The sequence below is a fragment of the Equus quagga genome, chromosome 1 (genome assembly GCF_021613505.1).
Source record: "Equus quagga isolate Etosha38 chromosome 1, UCLA_HA_Equagga_1.0, whole genome shotgun sequence".
NCBI classification, from domain to species: Eukaryota; Metazoa; Chordata; class Mammalia; order Perissodactyla; family Equidae; genus Equus; species Equus quagga.
In genome coordinates this window covers 150,670,637-150,697,346 of record NC_060267.1, presented here as the reverse complement: position 1 = coordinate 150,697,346, position 26,710 = coordinate 150,670,637, and the positions used below count along the sequence as shown (strand labels likewise).

At 40.5% G+C, this 26,710-nt stretch overlaps 1 protein-coding gene and 1 long non-coding RNA gene across 2 annotated transcripts; one reads left to right on the top strand and one right to left on the bottom strand.

Annotated features, from left to right (window-relative positions):
* Positions 1–1,391: 1,391 nt before the first annotated feature.
* Positions 1,392–22,940, bottom strand: CMTM6 (CKLF like MARVEL transmembrane domain containing 6). The gene is made up of 4 exons (XM_046671394.1): positions 22,728–22,940; positions 11,957–12,133; positions 7,028–7,126; positions 1,392–4,431 (listed from the first exon to the last, which is right to left on the bottom strand). Exons 1-4 carry the CDS (start codon positions 22,863–22,865, stop codon positions 4,282–4,284), a joined length of 564 nt encoding a protein of 187 aa, XP_046527350.1. The 5' UTR covers positions 22,866–22,940; the 3' UTR covers positions 1,392–4,281.
* On the top strand, positions 22,286–24,158 carry LOC124244693 (uncharacterized). The gene is made up of 2 exons (XR_006890095.1): positions 22,286–22,479; positions 23,626–24,158. It is a non-coding gene; the product is annotated as an uncharacterized LOC124244693 (long non-coding RNA).
* The last annotated feature ends 2,552 nt before the right edge of the window (positions 24,159–26,710 follow it).

The following is a 26,710-nucleotide window of genomic DNA, read 5'->3' as shown; positions in this document are numbered from 1 at the left end:
CATGCTGTGGTAGGCGTCACACATATAAAGTAGAGGAAGATGGGCACAGATGTTAGCTCAGGGCCAGTCTTCCTCAGCAAAAAAAGGAGGATTGGCAGCACTTAGCTCAGGGCTAATCTTCCAAAAAAAAAGATAAAATTGGCCAAATGCAAAGGTATCAGGGGAAGGACAATACTTCCTACCTTGTATTAAACCAATCTTCTATGATATACATCACTTGTAGAACTGTAATTTAGTCTAAAAAATTAAACATGTTTTTCTATTTTAAATTGTTTTGGGGTAGTCAGGCCTACAAAATTTTCTCTTACGAGGAATTTTATTTCTCCCATCTTGGACACAATTCTTAAGATGCTTATGACAGACACTGTGGCTCTCCAGCCCAATAGCCCTTTTCCTAGCTAACAGAACCAGTTGTGTTTAGGTACCATCCTCCACGTCGATAAGTGACTAGAAATAGGCACTTAACGTCTTCTCGGAAGACAAGTAGGTGAAGTCCACCAAGGGGCTTCTGTGAAAAAAGAACACCCTAGAGAGACACAGAAGAATAAACAATCTCTTCTGTTCTGGCCTTTGGATATCGTGGTGCGGATGGTGCCTGGAGATGTTGCCACCGTCTCGCTATACCATAAGGGGTCAATCCTGGAGACAAAAACTCACAGGAGAAGACGGACGGGCAGAAAAACAGGGAAGAACCTGGGCCTGATGACACTGCTGAGCCACTGAACTTACCAGTCATGGAATCGCCCTCCCCAGATTTCTTGTGAAATAAAATTTTCCTTACTGTTTAAGACCCACTGAATTAGGTTTTCTGCTCCTTGTAGTTGATTGCATATTGATACAATGCTCTTTATCAAAACAAAACACAAAATTCTGAAGAATGTACGAATTCCAGTGAGTTCTTGATGACTATAAAGACCTTGTTATTCTCATACAGGCTGGAGGCAGGAATTTTGCAAACTTCACAAATAGTTGTAGCTTTACCAGAACCAGCCTAGTTTTTCTTCACACTTTCCCAATCATTGAATAGTCCAAAAGAGAATGTGCCTATTTTGTTTTTAGCATTGTTAGCACTTCGAGAAATGTGATGGAGAGTCCAAGTTTGCTTCTTTGGAAGTATTTAAAGGCGTTTAGTCCATAACATTCCTTTGTACCTCTTCGTACATGGCTCCCTAAAAATGTTGCCTGAATGTGTATTCCAACTTTCCAACAAGACGGACAACCCACGGTAGGAACTGGATTTGTTTCCTTTCTCCCCATTCCCCATCCCCCGCAGATCCACAGTCCAGTTTCCACAGAGGTACTCACCAAGTTTGTAGAGCCAACTCCTTGAACTCTGGAGAAGGTTTTCATCCAAACATCACGTTTCTGTAATAATTAAACAACTACAAAGGTATGGGCAATAAAACGGATTTATTTAAAAAGAAGACTACAAAATTGGACATTGAGAGAGATAAAAAAGACCCACAGGATTTAAATTGATAAATATAAAAATGATTGGCTATAAACAATGTAAAAATACATTTCCCAGTCCCCAAACAGCACATAATTTAAGTACAGTCATGCATCACTCAACGACAGGGATACGCTCTGAGAAATGCATTGGTAGGTGATTTCACCGTTGTACGAACACCAGAGTGCATTTACACAAACCTGGATGGTATAACCTATTACACACCTGGGCTATACAGTACTGATCTAACAGGAAAACCGTTGTACATACGATCCATTGCTGACCGAAACGTCGTTATGCAGCGCATGACTGTATAGCAAATATAAAATTTTTGTATTGTAAGTGCATTTCCCTTAAAATTTTTAAGAACGATTCTAAACAGTTCATTTGTATAAAATATAACAAATTAAATTCACCATAGCTGTCAATAAAAAATTATTTCAAATTTGAGTTTACTGAGTTTGCCTTTTTCTGTATGTAACAGCGGTTCTGGTCCCAAGTTCTCCTTGACCTTTTTGCTATTTACCACAATGGTCTTTTTACTCCTATTCCTTCTATAATAGAAGCAGGGAAGTAATCAGTCACGGGTCCCATAAAAAACAATATGACGAAAAGTTCCAGAGTGACCAAAGATACCAGTGAATATATTATTTTTCTAAAAAGGAAAGGCGTTAAGTGGCCAGCTACGAAGCTCACTTCTGCACCAATGAAACAAATGGAAGAGAAAGCTCAGATCAAGCCGAGCTTAAGCTCAATGCCAACATGTTACATGCGTGGGGCCGGCTAAGGACATGTCTGTCAAACTCAAATAAGCCCAATGCGTGGGTGGGGATCCTGAGGTAGCCCAGATGGTTTGCTGTGAATCCCAGCTGGGTCTAGACGATACTTAAAATGACAATGATACAGTTTGATATGAAATTCCAGAACTTGTCTACCATAAACTAGTTACCTTTGACCCTGTCTTTATTCTTGGACCCAAGACCCAGGCTATTTCTCCTCTCTTAGATGGCACGCCCAATAAAAACAGCATCCATGATTGGTTTCATTATCTCCCAAGTAGGTAGTGGTAACATCGCTATTGGCACTAGCATCCAAACTCTGATACAAATGGCTAAGGTCCTGAGTTAGTAAGACAGAGCAGAGGCTGTGTCTGGCCATAATGACCAATTTTTGAGAACCACATTAGCCACACTCATGCAACTGAGACCCATCTACAACACACAAACGGCAGATGAGAAATTTTAAAAGGAAGGAATATTAAATTGTCTTACTGGAAACATGACTCCATTGTTTCAGACAGAAAACCTAACCCGGGGACCTCTACCAAAGTCCTGAAGGAGCTGACTCATGGGCTCATGGCCTTAACACTAAAGTCTTGAGTCAAAAGCCTAGGAGGAGAACAAGAAAGGTCTAGTCTGCGAACCACTTGGTAGAAAGGTCCTATCCCAAGTGCCCTGTCTGGCTGGCTCTAAGACAGCCTGCCAACAACAAACAACTCTTCCAGATTATCAGAACTGGTTACGAAGTGTCTCTTGAGAATAGTTTGACTACTCTTTACAATAGTTGGACAACTACTTTACACCATCAACAGTATTAACCTGGGCAGGATTCTCTAGATAGTCAATTTTTTAAGAAGGTCTCCTCTAAAGAGAAACTAGAACAATGCCTGTGTGGGAACAAAAAACCTAAAGATCTAGCTACACACTCTATGCAATTTAAAGGGCCCGAGATCCTGGACCACCCAAAGATAGCTGCCGACAAGAGTCAGAGCCAGAGGTCCACCTTTGCCAGATGATAAAGCAGTGTATGGACCATTCTGATAAGGAGACACAAAATGGAGCATCTCAAATAGATGAAAAATCAAAATCTGGGGTTTTAAAAAGAAGACTGGCTCCAAGGACAATGCTGAAGAGGACCGGCAGAGTTGTATTAACTTCAATAAAAATACTCATGCCAAAAAGGAAAAAGACCATTTTCTAACTCATGGTATAACCCATCGTATCTTCAGACACTTGGTAAGTGGTCAAAGCTTGCTTTTGTAATTACTTTCACCATACTGAGCAAAAAGTTTATCTTTCTTATCTTTGGTCCTTAGGCATGATATCAGTTTCTTCCATTTTTCTGTGTGTTAGATTATACAAAAATCTTATTTTTTTAATTTGATATCAACAGCAATCAAAGTGTAGTATAAACATGGGTTGCTGATGTTGTTACTTTTATACATATAAAGTACCAACATTTCCCACGCATTTTCTATTTGGTTGTAAAAGATCTCAGCAAGAGTTAATAATAATTATCCTAAAATGTTACAATATAATTTTAAGGCTGAGTGAGATACAGGAAAGCCTAGGTATTATATTTTAAGGAAAAAACCTAGACCAACATTTTAAATATTGATCTCTTAAATATACATTAAATTTTATCTAATCATCAAAAAGCAAACTCATAGCTAAGCAAATTAATTTAAAAATGAAACAATTTCGAAATGGATGAACTTAATCATGCTGTTTATACAGCTATAAAGCATAATTTAAAAGTTAAGCTTCGTAGCAATGATAGAATAATTTATCATCAGTTGAGCTATGTGATTTAAAGAAACAATTGTGCTCAACTCCGAAACAAAAAAGTTTCAACTGTTAAAAAAATTAAAAAAACAAAACCCCCCGGCCTAATTTTTGGTGGCTGGCACACAGTCCAACACCAATAAGACTGCCTTCCTGACCCTCCCCTTGTTCTTCAAAAGAAGTGGTTTAACAATTACACAAATTTTACAAGAGTCTCTGCCAGGGCTCAGGCGCCGTGCAGCAGCTACCCCATGTAACAACTGCTCCCTAGCGCCTTCCAGTATTCAGCGGTTCAGTGAGGGCCTCTGCCGGCCGAGCAGTAGTCTCAGGTTTTCTCAGTGCGGACTCCTGTCGTTTTTCATAGAGCATAGTGAAAAAGTCAAACAGGAACATAAAACTTGCAAGAAATCCAAACACCTGAGGAAGAAAAAAGGGGCAAAGGTTATATGAGGAATTTGGGGATATAATCTCACCTTTCCTTGTTGGCTCCGAGAGTGTTTCATACAAGCAAGACGATTTATCAATTTTATCTTATACACAGTATTCTTAACTTTAATGGCAAAAAAATTTTTAAGGTCATCAAAAAATGGAAAAAAGTTACAAAAACATTTATACAATAATGGCTATTAGTCAAAGTCTCACAAAATAGAAATGCCTTGTCTATATGTGCATGTGTCTGTGTGGGGTGCCAATCTATAAAACTACGATTAATAGATGAAAAATAAAATACTATAAAATGATACAAAACACAGGATTATCAGCAATGTCAGACTGACCCACAGATAAGGGAAATATGTGAGTAAGCAGATAAGCTTAGGTGAAAGTGGAAAAAGTTATTAATAGCAAAACAGAAATACTATTTTGAAGATACTTTTAAGGTTAAATATCTAAAAAATATTTTCCCGTTAATTGTCACATTGTAATGACACAACAACACGACACCACTATCTACTTCCTCTTCCTCATATCACTTCCTCATTGTACTCTTCTAACATATGATCAAACAGTCTTAGAATTCTGTCAAGAGACAGACGACCGTGGTTCAGATTTAGCTTTTTCACCAGCAAAACCCTGAAGGAAATGGGAGCCAAAGAAGCGCTCAGAAAAAAGAGAAACTTGATGTAGGCAATGGCTAAAATCCCTTCCAATTCTAACGCTCTATCTCTACGACTTTTAACATTTTGTTGTAGTCCGCTGCAGTCTTGACCCTTCACACCTAACCCCTCCGCACTAAAGAACACGCCTTCTGCCTCAGTTCACTGTAAAGCAAACTGAGCTCCAAATTCATTAACTCACCTGGGTGGTCCCAACACTTCCAACCTAAATTTAATTATCAATGCCACCCCCTAAAACCCAAGTCTCTTCTCCCCTCTGGAGTCTTTATTTTGGCTTGAGGGCATCTATCCCCTTATCTGACTGGTAAACTTACTGAATACATTAACAGAGACCAGATGTCAACTTGTCTGTGAAGTCTCTCTGACCACCACAGACAGCTCCAGTCCATGCAGGGCCCTCTACGCCACATAGTCCAGACAAATGATCTTCTGTTCTTTTGCTGACATACTTCACAATTTTTTTTGAAAAATGGAATCCCTCATTTAAGTCTGTAAAATTTTTCATAATTTAAATAGCTGCAACAGGTAATTTCCAGCATATTATAAATATTGAGTTTTTAAACTACTAGTCACTCAAATACACCCAATGAAATCTAAATGCTGTAACAATCTAACACATTATGTAATTACAATACATAGAAAAGCTCCTTTTTAAAGCTGGGAAATTTATGCGATGCTTTTCTCCCCTTGAACTCATCACTTTTTCCTCCACTTCATTTCACTTCTTCCACAGAATTTTACAGTAATACATTTTTATACGCAAAACTATTTTACTCATCACCCTATCATATTCCTCTGCAACAAAAATATGTATATAAACTGAAATTAAACATAAAGCTCTATTTAAACTTTGAATTTCTCTTAAATTGGTTCATTTATCCGTGGCTAAACACTATTTATTGCTAGAATGAATCAAGGTTCTGCATTAATTCTATTTCCTTGTTTTTACACATGTAAGTGCTAAGAAACCGTACTCACATGAATAGGTAGATATATTATAGTCATTCAATTCTCTGAACTCCTTTTGAGTTGTTCTAGCATAAAAAGTAGTTTTAATGATCTGTTAGCTGACAAATCAATTAATTATAATTTCAATTTTGTTATGAACAAAGTATTAACTGGAAACGAGCTGACTTGCAAGAGGATTTGTTATCCACTTGTTAGTCATTCATGTTCACAACATGGGACCAATCAGGTCCATGATCCTTGACTGGCAAGTCTGAAATGCAAAAAGCTACAAAAACTTTAAAAGTTTTCATGATTTACTTGGCTCAAAATTGATAGCAGGTGAAACTATTTACAGTCTTTACCTATCCCTTTTACTGTGAACATTCACATGCTTCAGAAATACTAATATGCTGGATTACAGGGTGCTGCCCCAGGCCCTGTGAGGGTGCTGTGTAATAGTATATGCACAGTATTACCTTTCTAAAATGCAGACTATTATGAATTCTAAAAAAAAATCTGGCCCCCAAGAATTTCAGATAAAAACATTTACTTATCAATCTCTTTCATTAGGCTGAACCTTTGGATCATTTCTCCTGTGTATTCTCTACACCTAGAAGGGGACCTGGCATGTAGGTACATTTTTGTTGAATTGAAAAGTGGAGAAATATAAGATGATGAAGTCAATTCTACTACTCCCATTAGCAATAACATGTTCATATATAGAGTAAATGGATTTCTGCTAACAAAACTCAGTCAAATTCTAAAGACAGGTGCTAAGTTTCTAAGGCTATTGTATTTATTTGCTTTTAGGTGTTCTATTCAAAATTACACTAAAAAATAAATTAAAAGACAAACTACTCTCCCATATTGTATAGCATGTCAAGTCCTTTTCAAATTCCCTATATCAAAGGAAACAAAAATAAGCAAAGATAAAAATACAAGGTACTTACAGTTGCCGCATATTCAGCTGAGGTCTTGTCATGTGTGGAAACAAAAATGATGGATGCCAATAAAAACACACATCCTGTTCCCAACATAATATAGAAGTCCTAGACATACAAATAAAACATATAAAGAATACAGTGTGGTTAGGTTGACGGAAACTTGACGGAAACAAATGTTTCAGTTTACTTTTTAAAAAATTCTAATGACTGACTTTTCTTCTGAGGAACACTAGCCACGCTTTGGACAGGGCACATTCAGAGACTACATCACGACATCGTCTTTTAACAAAAACGGTTCCCCCAAAGTTTCACGCATGTGTGTGTATCCTCTTTTTCTCTAGGACATATTAAAATTATCGAAGCCAAAGGATTTATTAAATCCTATCTTACTTCCTGCAAAAAAAGCATTTTTCTTCCTTTTCTAAGTATTCTATGCTAGGATGGCCTCTCTGAGAGTACCTCAGTGCTTTCAAACCACTTTGAAAAAGAGAGAACCAAAAGGATCACCCATCATTAACTAAATAAAATTATGGCAATAGTATGTTTTTTAGACAGTTAAGCTTTCTGGAATAACGTATTGCTTCCAATTGTTCCAAGTGGGTAATCCGGAATGAGCTTGTATGATGAGTTTATCTACCACATAAATGCTTCCACATCTCATCGTCACGCAGCTGACAACGATGAAGTTCTTCCCGGGTTGCCAAGTGCTCTCTCAGGCATTACCTCATAAGGCTCTTTCTCACGTGCCAAGTGAAAACAGTGCTTGAGCTCCGCTTCGGCAGCCCAAGGTTTCGCCAGTTCAAATCCTGGGCACGGACATGGCACCTCTCGTCAGGCCATGCTGAGGTGGCATCCCACATGCCACAACTAGAAGGACCCACAACTAAAAATATACAACTATGTACCAGGAGGCTTTGGAGAGAAAAAGGAAAAAATAAAATCCTTAAAAAAAAAGAAGAAAAGAAAAGACAGTCCTTGGCATACATACTTGAATCAGAAGAGAAACTGGTAAAATGACAGCCCTTTCTAAAGGTTTTAAGTCTGATACTTTTTGAGTTTTCTGAAATGCAATCTCCACTAAACCTAATAACAATAAAACTATCCAACAAAGAATTCCTATACTGTCAATCATTCACTTAACATTTATAAAAAATTTAAGAGGCTTTCACTTTGCTTCTAAAAGAGGCGTTTTTTTCCTGCAGTACTTTCTCTGTTTTTCTATTCCTTTGAATTTTATTTCAAATCTGTTACATATAAATATAAAACTCTATTTACTAATATTTGAAGTACATTCAAGGAGGTATTTAAATAAGAAAACCATTTTCAGACAGAATAATGTAGTGTTCAATAAACCTAAATTCTAGAGACAGACTACCTAAGCTAAAATCCCACTTACACTACTTTTCCCAGCTAAAGGACTTTGAATTAGTAACTTAACGTCTACGTGCCTTTGTTTCTCCCTCTGCAAAATGGGGGTAACAACAACGTCTTCTTCACAGATGATTCTAAAGATTAGAGTTAATCCACAGAAAGTGCTTAGATCAGTGCCAGGCACAGAGTAACTGTCCCATAAACGTTGGTTACTGTGGGTTGTTTTTGTTTTTTGGTGAGGGAGACTGTCCCTGAGCTAACATCTGTGCCAGTCTTCTTCCATTTTGTATGTGGGATGCCCCCACAGCAAGTCTTGATGAGCGGTGTGTAGCTCCATACTCAGGATACCAACTCGTGAACCCCAGGCTGCCGAAATGGAGTGCATGAACTTAACCACTACGCTACTGGGCTGGCCCTGGTTATTGTTATTCTTGACAGAATCTCACCCCAAGTCACGGGATATGAAAGATTCTCTCTTCAAAAAGATTAGCATTCCTCCCTAAACAATACCACCACCACCACACACATACATTTTCTCTAAAACAGAAAATCTCTTTCATGAAAAAATATTAAAAATTTAAGTATATTACTATGCAGACAGTAAAAGTGATTTTTAAACCATTCGAACAAATATGAAATCTGTATGATGTTAGGTGAAAAGTAAAATACATACACACTAAAAAATGTACAACTGAAATCTCACAAGGTTGTAATCTATCATAACATTAATAAAAAGAAAAAAAAAATACATACACACTATGATTACAATTATTTTAAATTTTAAAAATCACCCATGAATAGAAACAAAAGACTCAAAAGAAACACAGTAAAATATTTACAAAAGCTGTTTTAGGATAAAATGACTGGTTCATTTTTCTTCTTTTTTAGGTTTAAAATCAGTATTTACTCTAAAATAACTTATTAAATGCTCAAGTTTGATGTAATAAATGTTTTGCATTTTGTTTAGGCCATTACACTAAACTGGACCATGTTATAATATTGTTTCTTGTCAAAAAGATCACTGTTCTTAAATACCATAGATGCAGCACTAAAGTAAAAACTAAACATCTCTAAAAAAGATTTTCATGGACAGTGATACTGTTTTGCTGTTGAGAGGTAAGAAATGAAAAAATGGTTTTAATCTTTAATGTTTAAAATATACATTTATACATTCAAGCTACAAATCAACCAGCTTAGACATTAACTAGTGAAATTTTACCTTGTCTAAATCTTATCACATACTTATCTGTAAAAAGGGAGAACTTTCTTTCTTTTTTTTTTCTTTTTTTTTTTAAAGATTTTATTTTTTCCTTTTTCTCCCCAAAGCCCCCTGGTACACAGCTGTACATTCTTCGTTGTGGGTCCTTCTAGTTGTGGCATGTGGGACGCTGCCTCAGTGTGGTTTGACGAGCAGTGCCACGTCCGCGCCCAGGAATCGAACCAACGAAACACTGGGCCGCCTGCAGCAGGGCACGTGAACTTAACCACTCGGCCACAGGGCCAGCCCCAGGAAGAACTTTCAAAGATCACAAATATAATTAACAAAAATTCTAAGGTATTCTCTGCATCCTCTTCTTAACACGTATTTCATAAAATATATGGGCTCTGTTGTTGCCATGGTTCTACAGACACTCTTGTGGTGACAGTATTTGCCGTAAGCATCTAAAGTTGCTAGGGCATTGCTTCTGGCAGGATTCTGTGTAGGCCGCATGACAGAAGGCAGAGTGTGAGGGCTTTCCTACGTTTAAGTCTCAGTTTATTTTCACCCTAAGCTGTGTAACGTTGGAAAGGTTACTTACCCACCCTGAACCTAAGTTTCCTCAACAGAAAAACAGAGCATAAGGGGTGGGGATTCTAAATCACAGCACATAAAGTGCCTGGCACTGACAGCAGCTGTTATCTGCCAAGAGAAGAGAACGGTCTACAGTGGCCATCCCCAGCACTGGGTGCACGTGCTCATCAAAGACTTGACAGATTGGATTCAGATGCTACTTGCTTTTCAAAGATATTTTGTTAACTGTTTGGTATCAACTTTTTATTTTTTAATTTTTAAACTTAAAATAATTCTTTTAAAAGAAGGTAACAGATTCCTATGGCACAAAATTCAAGAGGTACAAAAGAGTATACAGAAAAAAGCAGGTATCTTAGGTGTATAATCAATATATGACCCAATGCTTGCTTCTTATTAATTTAAAACAATAATAGAATCTTACTGTTTGGTATTTATCCTGTTATTTCTTATTCTTTTTTTTTAAAGATTGGCACCTGACCTAACATCTGTTGCCGATCTTCTTTTTTTTTTCCTCTTCTTCTTCTTCTCCCCAAAGCCCCCCAGTACATAATTGTGCATTCTAGCTGTAGGTCCCTCTGGTTGTGGCATGTGGGACGCTGCCTCACCGTGGCCTGATGAGCAGTGCCAGGTCCATGTCCAGGATCCCAATCAGCGAGACCCCGCACCACCGAAGCAGAGCGCGCGAACTTAACCACTCAGCCACGCGGCCGGCCCCTCTTGTTCTTAATAGTTACAAATTGACCCTAATTTTTGTCTTTTCCCTCAGAGACGTGAATTCGTTTACACATCAACCCTGACAGGTACAATTCTTCATAAACCACTACTGATAACTCAAATGCTATTGAAGTAGTAAAGGCTCAATTCTTTCTTCCTTAAGTGCAGCACCTATGTGAATTATCTCAGCCGTCATCTCACAAATCCATACTATACTCAAATAAAAACACAGAGTCAGGGGCCGGCCCTGTTGCCGAGTGGTTAAGTTTGTGTGCTCCACTTCGGCGGCCCAGGGTTTCGCCAGTTCGAATCCTGGGCACAGACATGGCACCACTCATCAAGCCATGCTGAGGCGGCGTCCCACATGCCACAACTAGAAGGACCCACAACTAAAAGTACACAACTATGTACCAGGGGGCTTTGGGGAGAAAAAGGAAAAATAAAATCTTTAAAAACAAAAAAACCCTCAGGGTCAGCAGACTAAGTCTTTAGAAAGTTAAGCCTCTCTAATTTTGTAAAAATAAAATTCCTATGAACACTTTTATTATATGGGAAACTTCTAAACAATGAACTCAGCAAATGCCTTCTTAATTCACCTATAATTTCTTATAATAAAATCAAAACAAAATAGGTCAATTACATGCTGTTCTATTTAAAACCTCCAGAAACACATCACATTAATTCATTAGTCTCTAGTGTCTAAGATAATTCCTGGTATTTAATAGGTGCACGATGAATAACTGCAGAACCAATGAGTGACACGCTGAAATGCAAGAAATCACAAGTGACAAAATCCTAGTTTTTAAAAAATATCTAATGTGAATTAGATTAAACCACCACTATAAACTTATGGCAGTGTTGCCACCCATTCTAATTTCACTCCCCTTCTATCATCCCATTTGGCAGGGAAAACAGTCGTTCAGAGGCAGAGTTGGCACAATGGATGACGTCTTCTCATGTTACTTAGTTTTGAAAGCATTACTACTTTGAACAACAAAACTACACGACTACAAAATAGCTATGATCTTGATGTAGGGGTTCTATTTTTTCCTGCTTACCGAACACTTGACTTTCTCAGGATCAACTCTGTCGTAAACCGGAGTGCAGTACACAATCAGCATGAGCAGACTCAGCAGAGAGGCACTGCAGCTCACAAATTCAAAAAAGTAAAGTCCTCCACACAGAGTGCACTGTGCTACGACTTCCTCACAGATGAAGGCCAGCAGAGACAGCACCTACAAAAGAAACAAACATTTTACTGAAGTGTTTCTCAGAGAAACCTACAGCATTCAGAAAATGCCATCTGTTCGCCCAAATATTTATGAAAGTGGAGACTATGGCAAACAAGATTACTGAATGCACCCCAGCTACACAGAACTTACAGTCTGGCTGCCCTGAAGGGAAAAGAGGCACACAAATAATTAACTACCACGTGCTAAATGCCAGAATAGGGGAAATACAGGGTGTTGTTATAAAAGCACACAGAAGAGGCACTCAACTCGAGGGTCAGGAAAGGCTTCCTGACAGAAAGCTGAGACCTGAAGGACAGGGGGGTTTTTTTGGGGGGTGAAAGATAGGGAAAGAAGTTCCAGGCAGAGGAGCAGTACATAGAAAGACCTAGAAGTGAGAGAGCACAGTACCCTCCCACGCCAATGCGTACACATATATCCCACCACTCCCAACTGAACTCTGAAAGTGAGCTGAGTCAACATGGCTAAAGTGTCGAGTTTGAGGGAAGGGGGATGGCAGCATAAAAATGATCAAATGAGGGGCCGGCCCCGTGGCCAAGTGGTTAAGTTCGCGCACTCTGCTGCGGCGGCCCAGGGTTCGGATCCTGGGCGCAGACATGGCACTGCTCTTCAGGTCACGTTGAGGAGGCGTCCCACATGCCACAACTAGAAGGACCCACAACTAAGATATACAACCATGTATGGGGGGGTTTGGGGAGATAAAGCAGAAAAAATAAAGATTGGCAACACAGTTGTTAGCTCAGGTGCCAATCTTAAAAAAAAAAAAAAAGATCAAATGAGACTAGAGAAGTCAGCAGAAGCCAGGTCTAAATGTCCTCTTTAACTAGTTTAAGGAATCTGGATTTTAAATTTTAAAGCAAAGGGGTGACATGATCAGGTTTATGCTTTCAGTAGTTCTCACTAGCTACAATACGGAGACGGGACTGGAGGGAGGGCAAACCTTGGGGCAGACAATCAGCTTCCACTGAAATAGATCAGGGAAAGACGGTGACCAGGAGAGCAGTAATGGAGAGGAGGAGTAGCTAATCACTGAAAGACACAGCAGAAGCCCTTTGCAGACAGGGTGAACACAAATAGATTAGAGAATAAGATAATACCTACGTACTTCAACACTTTATTTTAACTTAAAACAAAAAGGCACATTTATTCACCAATCTTCTCTTTTCTTTGAGTATGAGCCTACGGATTGGAATTCCACATCATGTTTCTGCATTAATCACTTTCATCTTTTAGGACCACCACTTACAGAGTGATGTTATCTGAAGTGGAGCGAGATCCTGGACACTTGAGAAGCAGAGTGAAGAATCCTCCTCGAGCTGGACTAGTTTTACCAGCCTGTTCCTGTTGCCTTGCTCTTATTTAATTCCACAGCAAAGATTTTAGTAACTTATTTTCAGTCGTTCCAAAGCATTCAATTTAGTTTTCACAGAAACAATTTCTTTTCACACTCAGTTTTAGTCTGTGTAACATTTAAGTAAATGTCTGATCGTAAGTACAATTGCTATAAACCGACATGGGAATAACACAAGTCAACTGATGGCAGAGTTAAGAGTGCTCAAGAGGGGCCGACTGGCCATGGTGTCTATGACAGACAGGCGTGAGGCAGAACACTTTCCACTGAATGGAGAATGGTTAACTCTGGGTAATTCGGCAACTCAATTAAATGCAAGTGGATTTTAACAGCGCTCCCACTGCTGTCTATGTGGTGTTAATACTGGTTCCTCACCACAGAAAGAAGAGTCCTTTTTTTTTTCCTTTTTAAGTGGCAAGTGTGCCAATGAGAGAATAAATTCAGTTTTAAATATGCTGTGTTTGAGGGCTCTGTGGAAGTTAGGTGGAGATGTCTAGGAGGCAGACGAATATATGGGTCTGGAGCTCAAGAGAGAGGTCAGAGGTGGAGATAAAGATGTGGGAGTCAGCCAGTGAGAAGGCCCAGAACGAGGGAAGTTGGCCTTGTCAGAACTCTAAGGTTTAAGGGAGATGCAGAGGAGGAGAGAGCAGCAAAGGACAATTAGGAGCAGCAGTCCATGGGGCAGCAGATCAAGAAAAAAGTATTTCTACCAAGAGTAGCAATCAAGAGTGCTGAATGCTACTGAGCGGTCAGGTAAGAACACCACAACACAGGAGACTGAGCTAGAGCAAGGTGGCTGGCGACATCAGCAAGACACCTTCAGCACAGTCAGGGAGGGAAGCTCAGATTACAGAACTTTACACTGGGAAGTGAGCGGAAGACAAGGCAGCGGGACAGAGACAGCACAGGCAAGAAGTAAGGTTTTGAAAGAGTGGCCACATAGGGTAGTAGTGGCTGAGGTCAAAGGGAAGGGAATTTCAAGATGGGAGAGAACTGAGCGTGTTTAAACGCTTACTCGGAAACCAGTAAAACGGATGGGTCTAAAGAGAAAGAAAAAAAGAGGACTAACTCTTTTCTAGCAATAGAAGGGAAGAGAGAAGAGAGGTTCACTTGGGCATTTTGTATGGTTTTTTGGGTTTTTTTTAAAGATTTTATTTTTTTCCTTTTTCTCCCCAAAGCCCCCCAGTACATAGTTGAATATTCTTCATTGTGGGTCCTTCTAGTTGTGGCATGTGGGACGCTGCTTCAGCGTGGTTTGCCGAGCAGTGCCATGTCCGCGCCCAGGATTCGAACCAACGAAACACTGGGCCGCCTGCAGCGGAGCGCGGGAACCCAACCACTCAGCCACGGGGCCAGCCCCTGTATGGGTTTTGTGGAAGCTCAGGGAGTTTCCTTCTGACTGTTAAAACCATCAAAATGACTGATGACCCAAGTCAAAGCTATCGGGAAACGCCATCTCACTCAAGTCAGGCCAGTAGAAGCAATCAGATATATTAATGGCAACAAGACTGCTACCAAAATCAACAGATACATTTCATAGCATACAATAAAAATTTTATCCTACAAAACCATTTCATCAAAAACAGGTTAATGGTACAAACACTCTGGAAAACAGTTTAGCGGTTTCCTAAAATACTACGCATGCAACTGCCATATGACCCAGCAATCGCATTCCTGCTTTCTGCATACGACTCAAAGAAATGAAAACCTATGTTCGTGCAAAAACCAGTACACAAATGTTCATAATTTTATTCATAATAGCCCCAAACTAGAAACAATCCAGATGTCCTTCAATGGTTAAGCAAACTGTGGGACATCCAGAGCATGCAATACTACTTAGCAATAAATAGGAACAAACTTGATATATGCAACAATCTAGACAAATCTCCAGAGAATTATACAAAGTGAAAAAAACTCAATCTCAAAAGGTTACATACTGCATGATTCCACTTACATTGCATTCTTCAAACAACAAAAATTACAGAGATGGAGAAACAAACCAGTGGTGGCCACGGTAGAGGGGGAACAAGCGGGAAGGGGGTAGTGTGAGGGAACCCTGTGCTGATGGAACAGTTCTGTATCTTGATTGTGGTGGTGATGATAGGAAGATACATACGTGATAAAACTGCACAGAGGTACATACACACACACACACACACACACACACAAGTGCACAGGACCTCCCTGTACATTTTTTGGGGGGCAAGTTCCTGTGAATCTGTAATTATTTCAAAATAAAAAGTTAAAAAAAAAGGTCAAATCTAAATTGGTATCTAAGCCTCTAAGGGATTTTCCCCACTCCTACTGGCAATACAAAATTCATATATGCCCACAAGTGAAAAGAATCTAAGTAAGGATGAAAATAGATCCTACCACTATGATTTCCTGTAAGTTAGCGAGGCATATCCCAAACAACTTCCTTCACACAGATGTTAGGTGAGTCCCTCCCAATCATCACACCACAGGATATAAGGTGACACACCAAGACAAATCCCAGAAGATCGCCATGTGAGGGTACTACCTTAATCTCCTGTAATTTTGAGTTTCTACATGATTATAGTATAATAAAATACTGAATGTTTAATATTCCATTTGCTTTATTCTTGCCTCTATGTTAAATCTTGTCCAAGTTTTAGGAGTTTCTCTACAAGAAATGTGCAAAATATATGTCAGGTGTATAAAAGTCAATTAACTGTGAGAAAATATCAGCCTAAAAGTCTAAGTGGGGTTTGATTTTGAGCCATTCTTATTGCAATATAGTAGACCCCGTGTCCACAGTTTCACTTCCCATGGTTTCAGTTACCCATGGTCAACTGCTGTCTGAAAATATTAAAAAGAAAATTCCAAACATAAACAATTCATAAGTTTTAAATTGCATGCCGTTCTGAGTAACAGGATGAAATCTCACGCAGTCCTACTCTGTCCCTCCTGGGACATGAATTGTCCCTTTGTCCAGCATATCCACACTGTACATGCTACCTGCCCATTAGTCACTTAGTAGCCATCTGGGTTGTCAGATCGACTGTCACGGTACCACAGTGCTTGTGTTCAAGTAACCTTTATTTTACGTAATGATGGCCCCAAAGTGCGAAAGTAGTGATGCTGGCAATTCAGATACACCAAAGAGAAGCCGTAAAGAGCTTCCTTTAAGGAAAAAGGTGAAAGTTCTGAACTTAAGAAAAAAAATCATATGCTGAGGTTGCTAAGATCTATCATAACTTTTATTACAGTATACTGTTATAATTGTTCTATTTTATTATTATTGTTCATCTCTTACTGTGCTTAATTTATAAATTAAACTTTATCATAGGTATGTACGTACAGGAAAAAACATAGTATATATAGGGTTCGGCACTATCTGTGGTTTCAGGCATCCACTGGGGGTCTTGGAACATATCCCCTGCAGATAAGGGGTGACTACTGTAATTAGATTAGCAGGAACACTCATCTGTGTAGGCTATATGACAATAAAATCTCATCTGTAGTATAGGTACAGACTGCTTGTCTATTGTCAGTAAGAAAGGGGCAGGATCCAGCTCCGTCAGAAGCAATCAGCGTCAAGTCATTACAAGTCCTGTTTCAAACTTATTAAGAGGAGTCATTCTTACTGACCTTGAGCCTTTGAGCAATATTAAGAGGCGGGTTCTGCACAGACATCCTAAGAGACTGAAGGGATGCAATATCAAGTTTGGACATTTACTAGTTCTTAATTCCAGTTAAAGACCAAGAAATTAGCTAGACAAGCTATATTCAGTATGAAATTTTCTCCTGACCCCCCATCTCTGATGCTACTAACCTTCCTTTATAATTTCCCACAGTACTTTACAGTCTCTAGAACAAAATCAAGTGATCATTTCACAATATATACAAATATCAAACCATTATGTTGTATACCTGAAACTAATATGTCAATTATACCTCAATTTTTTTTTCAAAGTCCATTTGAGTATTATGTAGCCAACACCATAATATGTATAGAAACAAGTAATGGCAAAGCAACAAGATCAATGTATAAGAAACAATAAGAAAACAATATATTTTATACCTCATAATGGAACATTCATTACATGCAAATTCAGCAAATCTCAGGAAAATGTTCAGATCCACCTGGACAAAGAGTAACTGGAGAAGGACGAATAGAAAAGCAAGACTCAAACCAGGGCCAAGAGACACAGACACGGAGGATCTGGACAGGCAGTGGACATTCCAGGCGGGGGATGAAAAAACAGATTCATGGAGGCAAGAATTTGCATGCTAAGCCCAAAAGGGATAATAAGGCAACTGCTCTAACTGGATGGGGAGTGATGAGAAAAATGGTTAAGGAGCAGGGTGTGGATACGTGATGATCAGGCCAAGGAGTATGGATTTCTGGATGAAGGCGACCGGGACAGCCCGCCTGGTTTGGTCGCTAGAAGACAGGAGGAGGGGAAGACTGGGTGGGGCCTGAAGGAATAGCACAGTTTAGGAGTAGGAGGGAGAAGAGCAAGTAGCACCAGACAAGCAAGCCACAGGAAGTTCAACACTTGTTAGGAAAGCTCCTTAAAAAGCAAGTAAACATACTCCAAACTGTTAATCAAACAGAGATGCTGGGGAGTGTGAGAATGTGAGGAGTCAAGTGTGGCTTATTTTATTTTAACCATATTTTTTAGTTTATTTTGTTTGGTAAGCAGACACACATTTTTGTATTAAAAAAGAAAAAAATATGAAAGTTAAGGGAAAGAATTTCAAGAAACAGGTGGTGGCCAGCATTAAATATCTAAGAGGTTAAGGATAGGAAAAAAGATAAGGTCATTGCATTAACTGGGTAAGGAAAAAATGGTGAATGTAACCCATAAGTTAAAAGACTCAGTTACTATTTTCTGGTAAATAGTTCTGCTCTCAATAGCATGAAGACATCATACCAAACACTGCTTACTGAATATTAAGCTAACTACCTAACAACTGGAACCCACACAGCGCCTTCTACTGACATAAAATTTTACCCAAATATAATTAAGGGAATTATCAAGCTTTTAGAGTTGCGAGGGCCCTTGGAGGAGCACAGTCTCCCACCCTCAGGTTTACAGATGATGGAATTCACTTCTGACAGGCTAAGTCCCAAGTTAGCCAGGCAGAGACAAGAACCCAGGTCTCTGACTCCCACTCTGAATTTGTTCCTCCCATAAACCTCGTTTATTAAGTTCATTTTACAACTATGTATGTTCATGTAGGTTTTCCCTTAAGTTCGGGCTTTTGAAGTTACAATCTTAGTTTTGTGCATTTCCCTCTTGCTGTTAAATCATACATTAAAACCAACTTGCTAGAGTCAACACATTTCGGAAGTCTTTGTGACTAAAAGATGACTACTCACAGTTCTGGCAATTTAACATTCAGATAATGACTAGCCTGCGTGCCTCTCCATTTCAGTTTCACTACCTTTTCTGAAGCTTCAATCTTCCTCATAATTAGCAGTCATTATATTAAATACTAACTCTTCATCATTTGTCTTTAACGGTCTACTACCAAAAAATTTCTTATAAAAAGAACTTTTTAATGTTTGCCATTAATTATAAGCCCCCATCTACAAAATTGTATTAATTTGTGAATTAGTGAACTTGCTATTAAAAACCCTGTAGTTGTATGTAAGGTTCAAGTAAACAAATGAGTCACCCTGAAGTTTGTTTGGCTAGGCCTCCCTTGCCTTAGGCAAACATTTACTCTCACAAAGGTTCAAAGATGTAATTTGCTGACCTTACAACTTAGGATCTTCTTCAAGGTAAAAATAGAGCATTTCAATTTAGTTCATATCAATTTTCACATTTAAATAATGAAAAGAGCACCAATATAAGGTAAATTGCTTCGAAGTGATTTGTTTCTTGGCACTCACAGAGTCATACTATTTATAATTTAATAAATTTAAATCACTGGTGAATTCTAAATCAAACTGTTTGCCTGAAGAGTCCTTGTAATCACAGTACTGTCGGCCATCAGGACATTCAACTGGGGCCATAAACACAATGTCAGCTTGTTGCAGAGAGAATATTACACACATTTAGATCATTGCACCAGCTTACTAGCAAGGAATTAGGTTGCCAAATGTCAATTCTCACCCTTAAAATGAAAACAAACTCTCTCAAATATAACAATAACAAAAAACTCACAAAATAAAATATGAGCATAAGGACCAATCTAAGGATAGAACAAACTGATAAATAAACTGATAAATAAATTTAGGATTACACTGAATTCTCAGCTGTGTTTCTATCTCTTCTTCAGCTCTGCAAGGGGAGACGGTAGTTAGGGGATGCTTGTGTTTCGGACAAGACTAACAAAATTCAGGCGATAGCTGAATGGCAGACACAGCTGTCTAACTCAAGATTAGTTATGATCTGTTATCTCTAACCTCCTCTTCTGTATCTGCAGGCTCCATTCTCCACCCCTTTGGTGTTCAGCTCTGTAACAGCATGCCCCACAGAGCATCAGAGATTCGTAAAAATCTTAAATGAAAAAAATCTCAGAGGAGGGGCCAGCCTGGTGGCACAGCGGTTAAGTGCGCACGTTCCACTTCAGTGGCCCGGGGTTTGCGGGTTTGGATCCCGGGTGCAGACACGGCACCGCTTGACAAGCCAGGCTGTGGCAGGCATCTCACATATAAAGTAGAGGAACATGGGCATAGATGTTAGCTCAGGGCCAGCCTTCCTCAGCAAAAAGAGGAGGATTGGCGGCAGTTAGGTCAGGGCTAATCTTCCTCAAAAAAAAAATTTAAGGGGCTGGCCCCGTGGCCGAGTGGTTAAGTTTGCGCGCTCCGCTGCAGGCGGCCCAGTGTTTCGTTGGTTCGAATCCTGGGCGCGGACATGGCACTGCTCATCAGACCACGCTGAGGCAGCGTCCCACATGCCACAACTAGAAGGACCCACAATGGAGAATATACAACTATGTACGGGGGGCTTTGGGGAGAAAAAGGAAAAAATAAAATCTTTAAAAAAAAAAAATTAAAAAAAAACCTCAGAGGAAATCCAATTCAACCTCTTAAGACTCTAAGAATTTCCTAAGTACACAGTATCTGGTTTATAAGTTTTAGAGTAAGGTTCCTTTCTCTTTGGGCATCCTCTGAGAATCTGATAAAAATTTATGGGTCCAGAATAATGTATCCAAACACAGAAATGCACATTTTGAATAAAATGTCATAGGGCTTGTAGGTCCCTTTTTAAAGAACCTCCTCTTCTGTTTATGGGTTTCTCCATTACGGCTGTTTTCTTATTGGAGCTCTGTAATTCTATTTAATTCTTAAAAATAAGTGATCTAAAGTAAAATAACCTAAAGGCAGAATTTGAATTAAGGCAAAGAAGACTTTGCTTGTTGCCCCAGGCTGGACGACAGTTTTAATTTACTTCATACATAACTTCCTTGGGACTTGCTGGGTAACTCCTGTAATACAGTGCCATGAAGAGAGAAAACATGACTAAAACAAAGCATGAACAAAAAGACAACCACCAAAATGAAAGACAATAACGAAGAAATATTTTTTAAAATCTATATTAAAGCATTCTCGTAACATCGCAAGTTTCCCATAAACAAACAAATGGATTTCAAGAAGAGACATTAGTTTTCATTCCTCTTTCTCCTTATGGGTGATGGAGAACAAGCAGGAATAGTCTAACAACTCTTACAAGGCACATTCATCTTCCACTCTTCTCCATGTCCAAGTAAAACTCTACCACTAAAATTCCTGGTTCTATTATTCTGAAGATATAAAACTACAGTTTATTAAAGCATAAATAAGCTAACAAGAAATTTTACTTTAGCTTTGCCATTTCTGATTAGGAAGGAAAAACAAAGGCAACTGAAAAGAGGAGATTTAATGGGCAGCAGACCAATAACGATGACGTCTTTGGGGCAGCAAGAATGCTTCAGATGAGTATTTTCTTTTATCTGTCTTTTTCTACTCTTTTCTGCTCTAAAGAGTTCTATTCGTGTAGACCTTTTAGCTCCACTGCAGAGAAACACAGCTAATATCTAAAAGGCATGTGTGAGCTGACAAGAGGAAGAGCAGAAGGAAGCGCTTGTGGGTAGAAGGGACAGCCCAAGCAAAGGAAGAACGGCAGGAGCGAGCCCCTGACGTCTGGGAAGAACCGCAAGGTTGCCAGTGTGCAAGGACCTAAAAGGAGGCTGGAGAGAGAGACAGAGTCAGACCTTCCTGGGTGCCACAGGCCACACTGTCACTTGCCTCCAAGTGATTTCCCAACTATCCCCAGATGTCGTCATTTTGATTGCTAAAAAGTACTGCCAGTTTTCTATTTTTCTATTCAACAAAAGTAGGTCATTTGAGTTCTAAGAATATAAGTTCTAGTTAACTGAGTTCTAAGAATGTAAATTCTTCCCAAGGAAACCAATTGGCTATTTTTAATTGGGATGGTTTAAAAAAACAAACTAACCCATAAACATTCTAAGCAGTCTGATATTTCCTCTTGCAGAACATGTTGCTCGTCGTTCCTTAAAACAGAATACAGCAGGTCAATGTGTGTAAATTGAATTGAAATTTAAATCCCAAAGATGTTTCAATATTTTAAGGTCCCTTAACTGCCTTAAGTAAACTGAAACGCAATGAAATTGAAAGAGAAGTCGACCATGCCCTAGTTCTGGTACCCCGACACAAAAACAAAACGCTGTCCTTTCGACTTCGTACTTCGTACACAAATATTGCTCATTCAGAAATATTTTCCACCCGGTATCAAACTTTTGAGACAATTTATTGCACACACACATCTCAATGCCATGCATGGTATCGGAAGACTGTCCAACAAATGAAGCTGCCCCCATGGGGTCGCACCGGGAAAACCGCAAAAAACAAAGATAAAGCGCGCTTCGTGGTCTTTATCCGGGAGGTAAAGCAGAGATATGGCTGGGAGAAGAGACCAAGGTCGCTACAGGGGATGAGTGAAAGGAGTCGGAGGACTTGGGACTCCTCCAGCGTATTTCCTGGACCCGCCTAACATGCTCGGTAGCCACCGGGGACCCGGGGTGGGAAGTCCTGAGGATGAGGGGCCGCCCGGCGGGAGCGGGGCCCGGAGGGTAACGCCCCCCTCCCCGGGCGGAGAGGGAAGGAAGCGGGGGGACGGAAACGGCGGCTTCCCGAACAACCAGGCTGAGGAGAAGCGGCTCAGCAGCCTCCCGAGCGCACAGCACGGCGGCCCCGGGGCCAGACCTCCCTCCCCGGCCCGAGCTCGCCCGCGCCGACCGCGGACTCACCAGCTGCAAGATTTTGAGCGCGCGCCGATGCCGCTTGAGCCGGCCCAGCGAGAAGTAGGCGGCGAGGCCGCTCCGGGCGCCCCTGGCAGGGCCCGGGTCCTCCTCCGTGGTGGGGCCGTACACCGCTCCGTTCTCCATCACCCAGGCCCCGGGAACACAGCGGCCGCAGGGGTGGGGTCGCGGACTTCACCGACTCCAGAAGTCCCCAGGAAGGGCCGTCACTTCCTGGGCCTCCGCCCCCGCTTCCGGCCGACTCCGCCCCGCCCCGCCCCCTGCCGCCCCGCCCCGCCCCCTGCCGCCCCAGGCCGTTCCGCCTCATCAAAAGCCTGGTAAAGATTGGGGGAGGGGCGGGGGCGGAGCGGCCCTGGGTCGGCCGGGTGGCGCAGTGGTTAAGTTCGCGCGCTCCACTCCGGCGTCCCAGGGTTTCGCTGGTTCAAATCCTGGATGCGGACATGGCACCGCTCATCAGGCCATGCTGAGGCGGCATCCCACATGCCACAACTAGAAGGACACACAACTATGTAGCAGGGGGCTTTGGGGAGAAAAAAGAAAAAGAAAAACTTAAAAAGAAAAAAGATCTGGGGAGAGACTTTGGTGCAAAGGGAAGAGCAAGTGCAAATTTCCTGAGGACTAAATGAGCTCGGCTCATTCTGAAACCGAAGGCTGGTGGGGGCTAGGGCTAAGTAAGGGAGAAGGCGAGGCGAGGAAGTTGGAGATGTAAGCAGAGGCCAGATATTGGAAGGGCCTTGCAGAGCAAGGGAAGAAATTCGGTTTCATTTTAAGTGCAGTGGGTTGTCTGGAAGGACTTTGAGGATTTCTCCCTTCTGCATTTCTCTGAATTCCTTTAGGTTTACTTGTCAACATCATTTAGTTTATTTGTCTCTTTCTTGTTCACCAGCTGCTCCAGTCACATACGTGAATTTTGTGTGGACTTAAGGAAACTCATCAAGGAATGTAATTATATTTCAGCAACTGAAGTTGATTGAGTTACATGTCAGTCACATATATTTTCTCCACAACAATGTAATGTGGGATATACTGTCGTTACTTTCATTTTACCCATGAGAAAAGTGAGGCGAAGAGGCTGAGTGTCACATCCAAGGTGGAACAGCCGGGGGCAGCTGGAATGCAAGCCTCGGCAGACTGATTTGAAACGTTGCTGCTGAGTGCTAAACCAGCAAACCTCAACCTCTAACGCATCTCTCCATTAGGGACGCGAAACCCGTGGAAGAGGGGAGGGGTTACGGCTGCCATCTGCTTCCACATTTATCTTCCCTTCTCCGGGGCCCCAAACCTCCCTTTCTTCTTCGAGCAACAAAACAAAAGCTCCCATTCACATGAATAGAGACAAGTAGATACTACTCTGCGGGGGCTGTCGACAGCCAGGCAGAGCTCTCCTTCTGTCTTTGATTAAACGCATTCTAAATGTCCTGCCAAGGCCAAGCAGCCACCAGTCCTGTCCAATAAAATGAGGCCACTGCGTTTTCACGAGGGCTGCAAGGATTCACTGCCCTGTTATTCTTCAAGTCACCACCATCCCAAATTAGACACTATTCATGTCTGAAATTTGCTTTGAAACTCATCTAAAAAACTAAGATGCATAAAAGAATAGACGTGATAAAGTGACTGCAATAACATGTCCATGGTGTAGTATATGGGTGTCCACTGTACAATTATTTCAACTTTTCTCTTGAACGTTTTCAAAATAAAATATTGAGGGAAAGTTGTAGAGAAAAAAGACACTTGGAGACAGGAGAGAATATGGACAAACTATCAACCCTCTTGGTTTGTTTAAGGTACACTTGGGCAATTCTTTGAATTTAGAAGAGGATAAGAATTTAGCCTGTGATTCACAAACTTAAGGGTGCATAATAATCATCTGGGAGTTTAACCAAAAATAAAGTTTCTTGGAGATCCAACCCCAAAGGTTCTGAATTTGAGTGGGTCCCAGGAACACACTTTTGAAACCAGCTCTTCTGATGATACTGATGAGACTCCATCCACATGGAGGAACACTGTTGTAGAGTGTGATGGTAATGAAACCCACTAGGTAGGAAACAGCAGCTGTGCCATAACTTCCTTTGCCCTGAGTGATTTGGAGGTGCCCAGGATTTAGACACTAATACCCAGTTAAACAGACAGTAAATCTCAGTTTAAAAAAGTGTGTGTTGCTTAGGTTTTCTTAATAAATTAAAAGATCAAATAAAGATTTTAGGGGGGCTGGCCCCGTGGCCGAGTGGTTAAGTTCGCATGCTCCACTGCAGGCGGCCCAGTGTTTCATTGGTTCGACTCCTGGGCACAGACACGGCACTGCTCATCAGACCACGCTGAGGCAGCGTCCCACATGCCACAACTAGAAGGACCCACAACGAAGAATATACAACTATGTACCGGGGGGCTCTGGGGAGAAAAAGGAAAAAATAAAATCTTTAAAAAAAAAAAAAAAGATTTTAGGGCTTCACAAGCAAACATTTGTATCAGGGAGCCACTTTGGTGAAGGTGTCCACACAGAAAAGTGTCATTTCCATTAAAGAATTAACAACACTGAATGGTTAAATGCTGAGATTTGCCACAATGAGATGAGAAATCTTATTTATGGAGAAAAGATACATCAAACAGAAGAAGAGCCATTTAAGTTTCAAAGAATATTCATTTTTCTTCTTTCTTTCTTTATTTTATCTTATTTATTTATTTATTTTGAGGAAGATTAGCCCTAAGCTAACATCTGCTGCCAATCCTCTTCTTTTTGCTGAGGAAGACTGGCCCTGAGCTAACATCCGTGTCCACCTTCCTCTACTTTATATGTGGGACGCCTACCACAGCATGGCCGAGTGGTGCCATGTCTGCACCCGGGATCTGAACCGGCAAACCCCAGGATGCCAAAGCAGAACATGCAAACTTAACCACTGCGCCACTGGGCTGGCCCGCGTTTTTCTTCTCTAATATTAAATAGTTAATATCTTTTAAGGGAGGGAAAGAAAATATTCACAAAAAGGGAGAGTTTGGGAAAATATACTTTGATGAGATTTTATACATTCGAAAATTAATTTGGTGCTACTTTTTCAGTTGAGATTTTAATTTCTCAGCAGCTCCTACTCAAAAAATTTCACTGGCTCTCTTATCTCTATTAGAACAGCTAGGCAATAATGTGGATACAAAACTGGATCATAGATACTGTCCTACAATGAGACCACAGAAACATCCATAAAGGACCATGTCACAAAATAGAAAGTGATATGTGTCATAAAAAAGATACAAATTAAATGTGCTGGGAATTCAGAACAGAGAGAAATGACTTTTGGCTAAAAGGATCAGCATGGTGGAGCTTCCAGCTGGGGTTAAAGAACACTTAGGTTTGGATACGCAGAAACAGGACAGAGGGTATTATAGGCAGAGGGGCAATATGAAGTAAGGCAAAGAGAGTGCACACGGGCACAGAGAACGGGGGGAGGAAGGATAGAGTAGTCAAGGAAGATAAGCTTGGGGTCGAATTTTGGAGGGCCTTAAAAATCAGGCTAAATAACGACTAGAAGGACCCACAATGAAAATACACAACTATGTACTGGGGGCATTTGAGGAGAAAAAGCAGAAAAAAAAAGAAGATTGGCAACAGTTGTTAGCTCAGGTGCCAATCTTTAAAAAAAATTTAAAAATTAAAAAAAAATTTTTTTTTTTAAATCAGGCTAAAGAACTGGGGCTTTCCTTTACTGTTGAACAAAGAGGAAACACCAAAGGGTTTTGGGCAGGGAAGTGAAGTGATCAGAGCTCTTCCTTGGGGGTATTCTCCTAGCAGCCTTGTGTAGACTGGATTGGTTACAAAGAGCCAGGTAGGGGCTGTCGTAAGAGTTCAGGAAAGAGGGAATAGGGGCTTAAACTCAGATTGTAGTCATGGAATTAGAATGGAGGGGATGGCTTGAAGAGAACCTGTGGGAGGTAAAACCAGGGAGATTTGGAAACTGACTTGTTTGAAGAGTAAGTGAGGA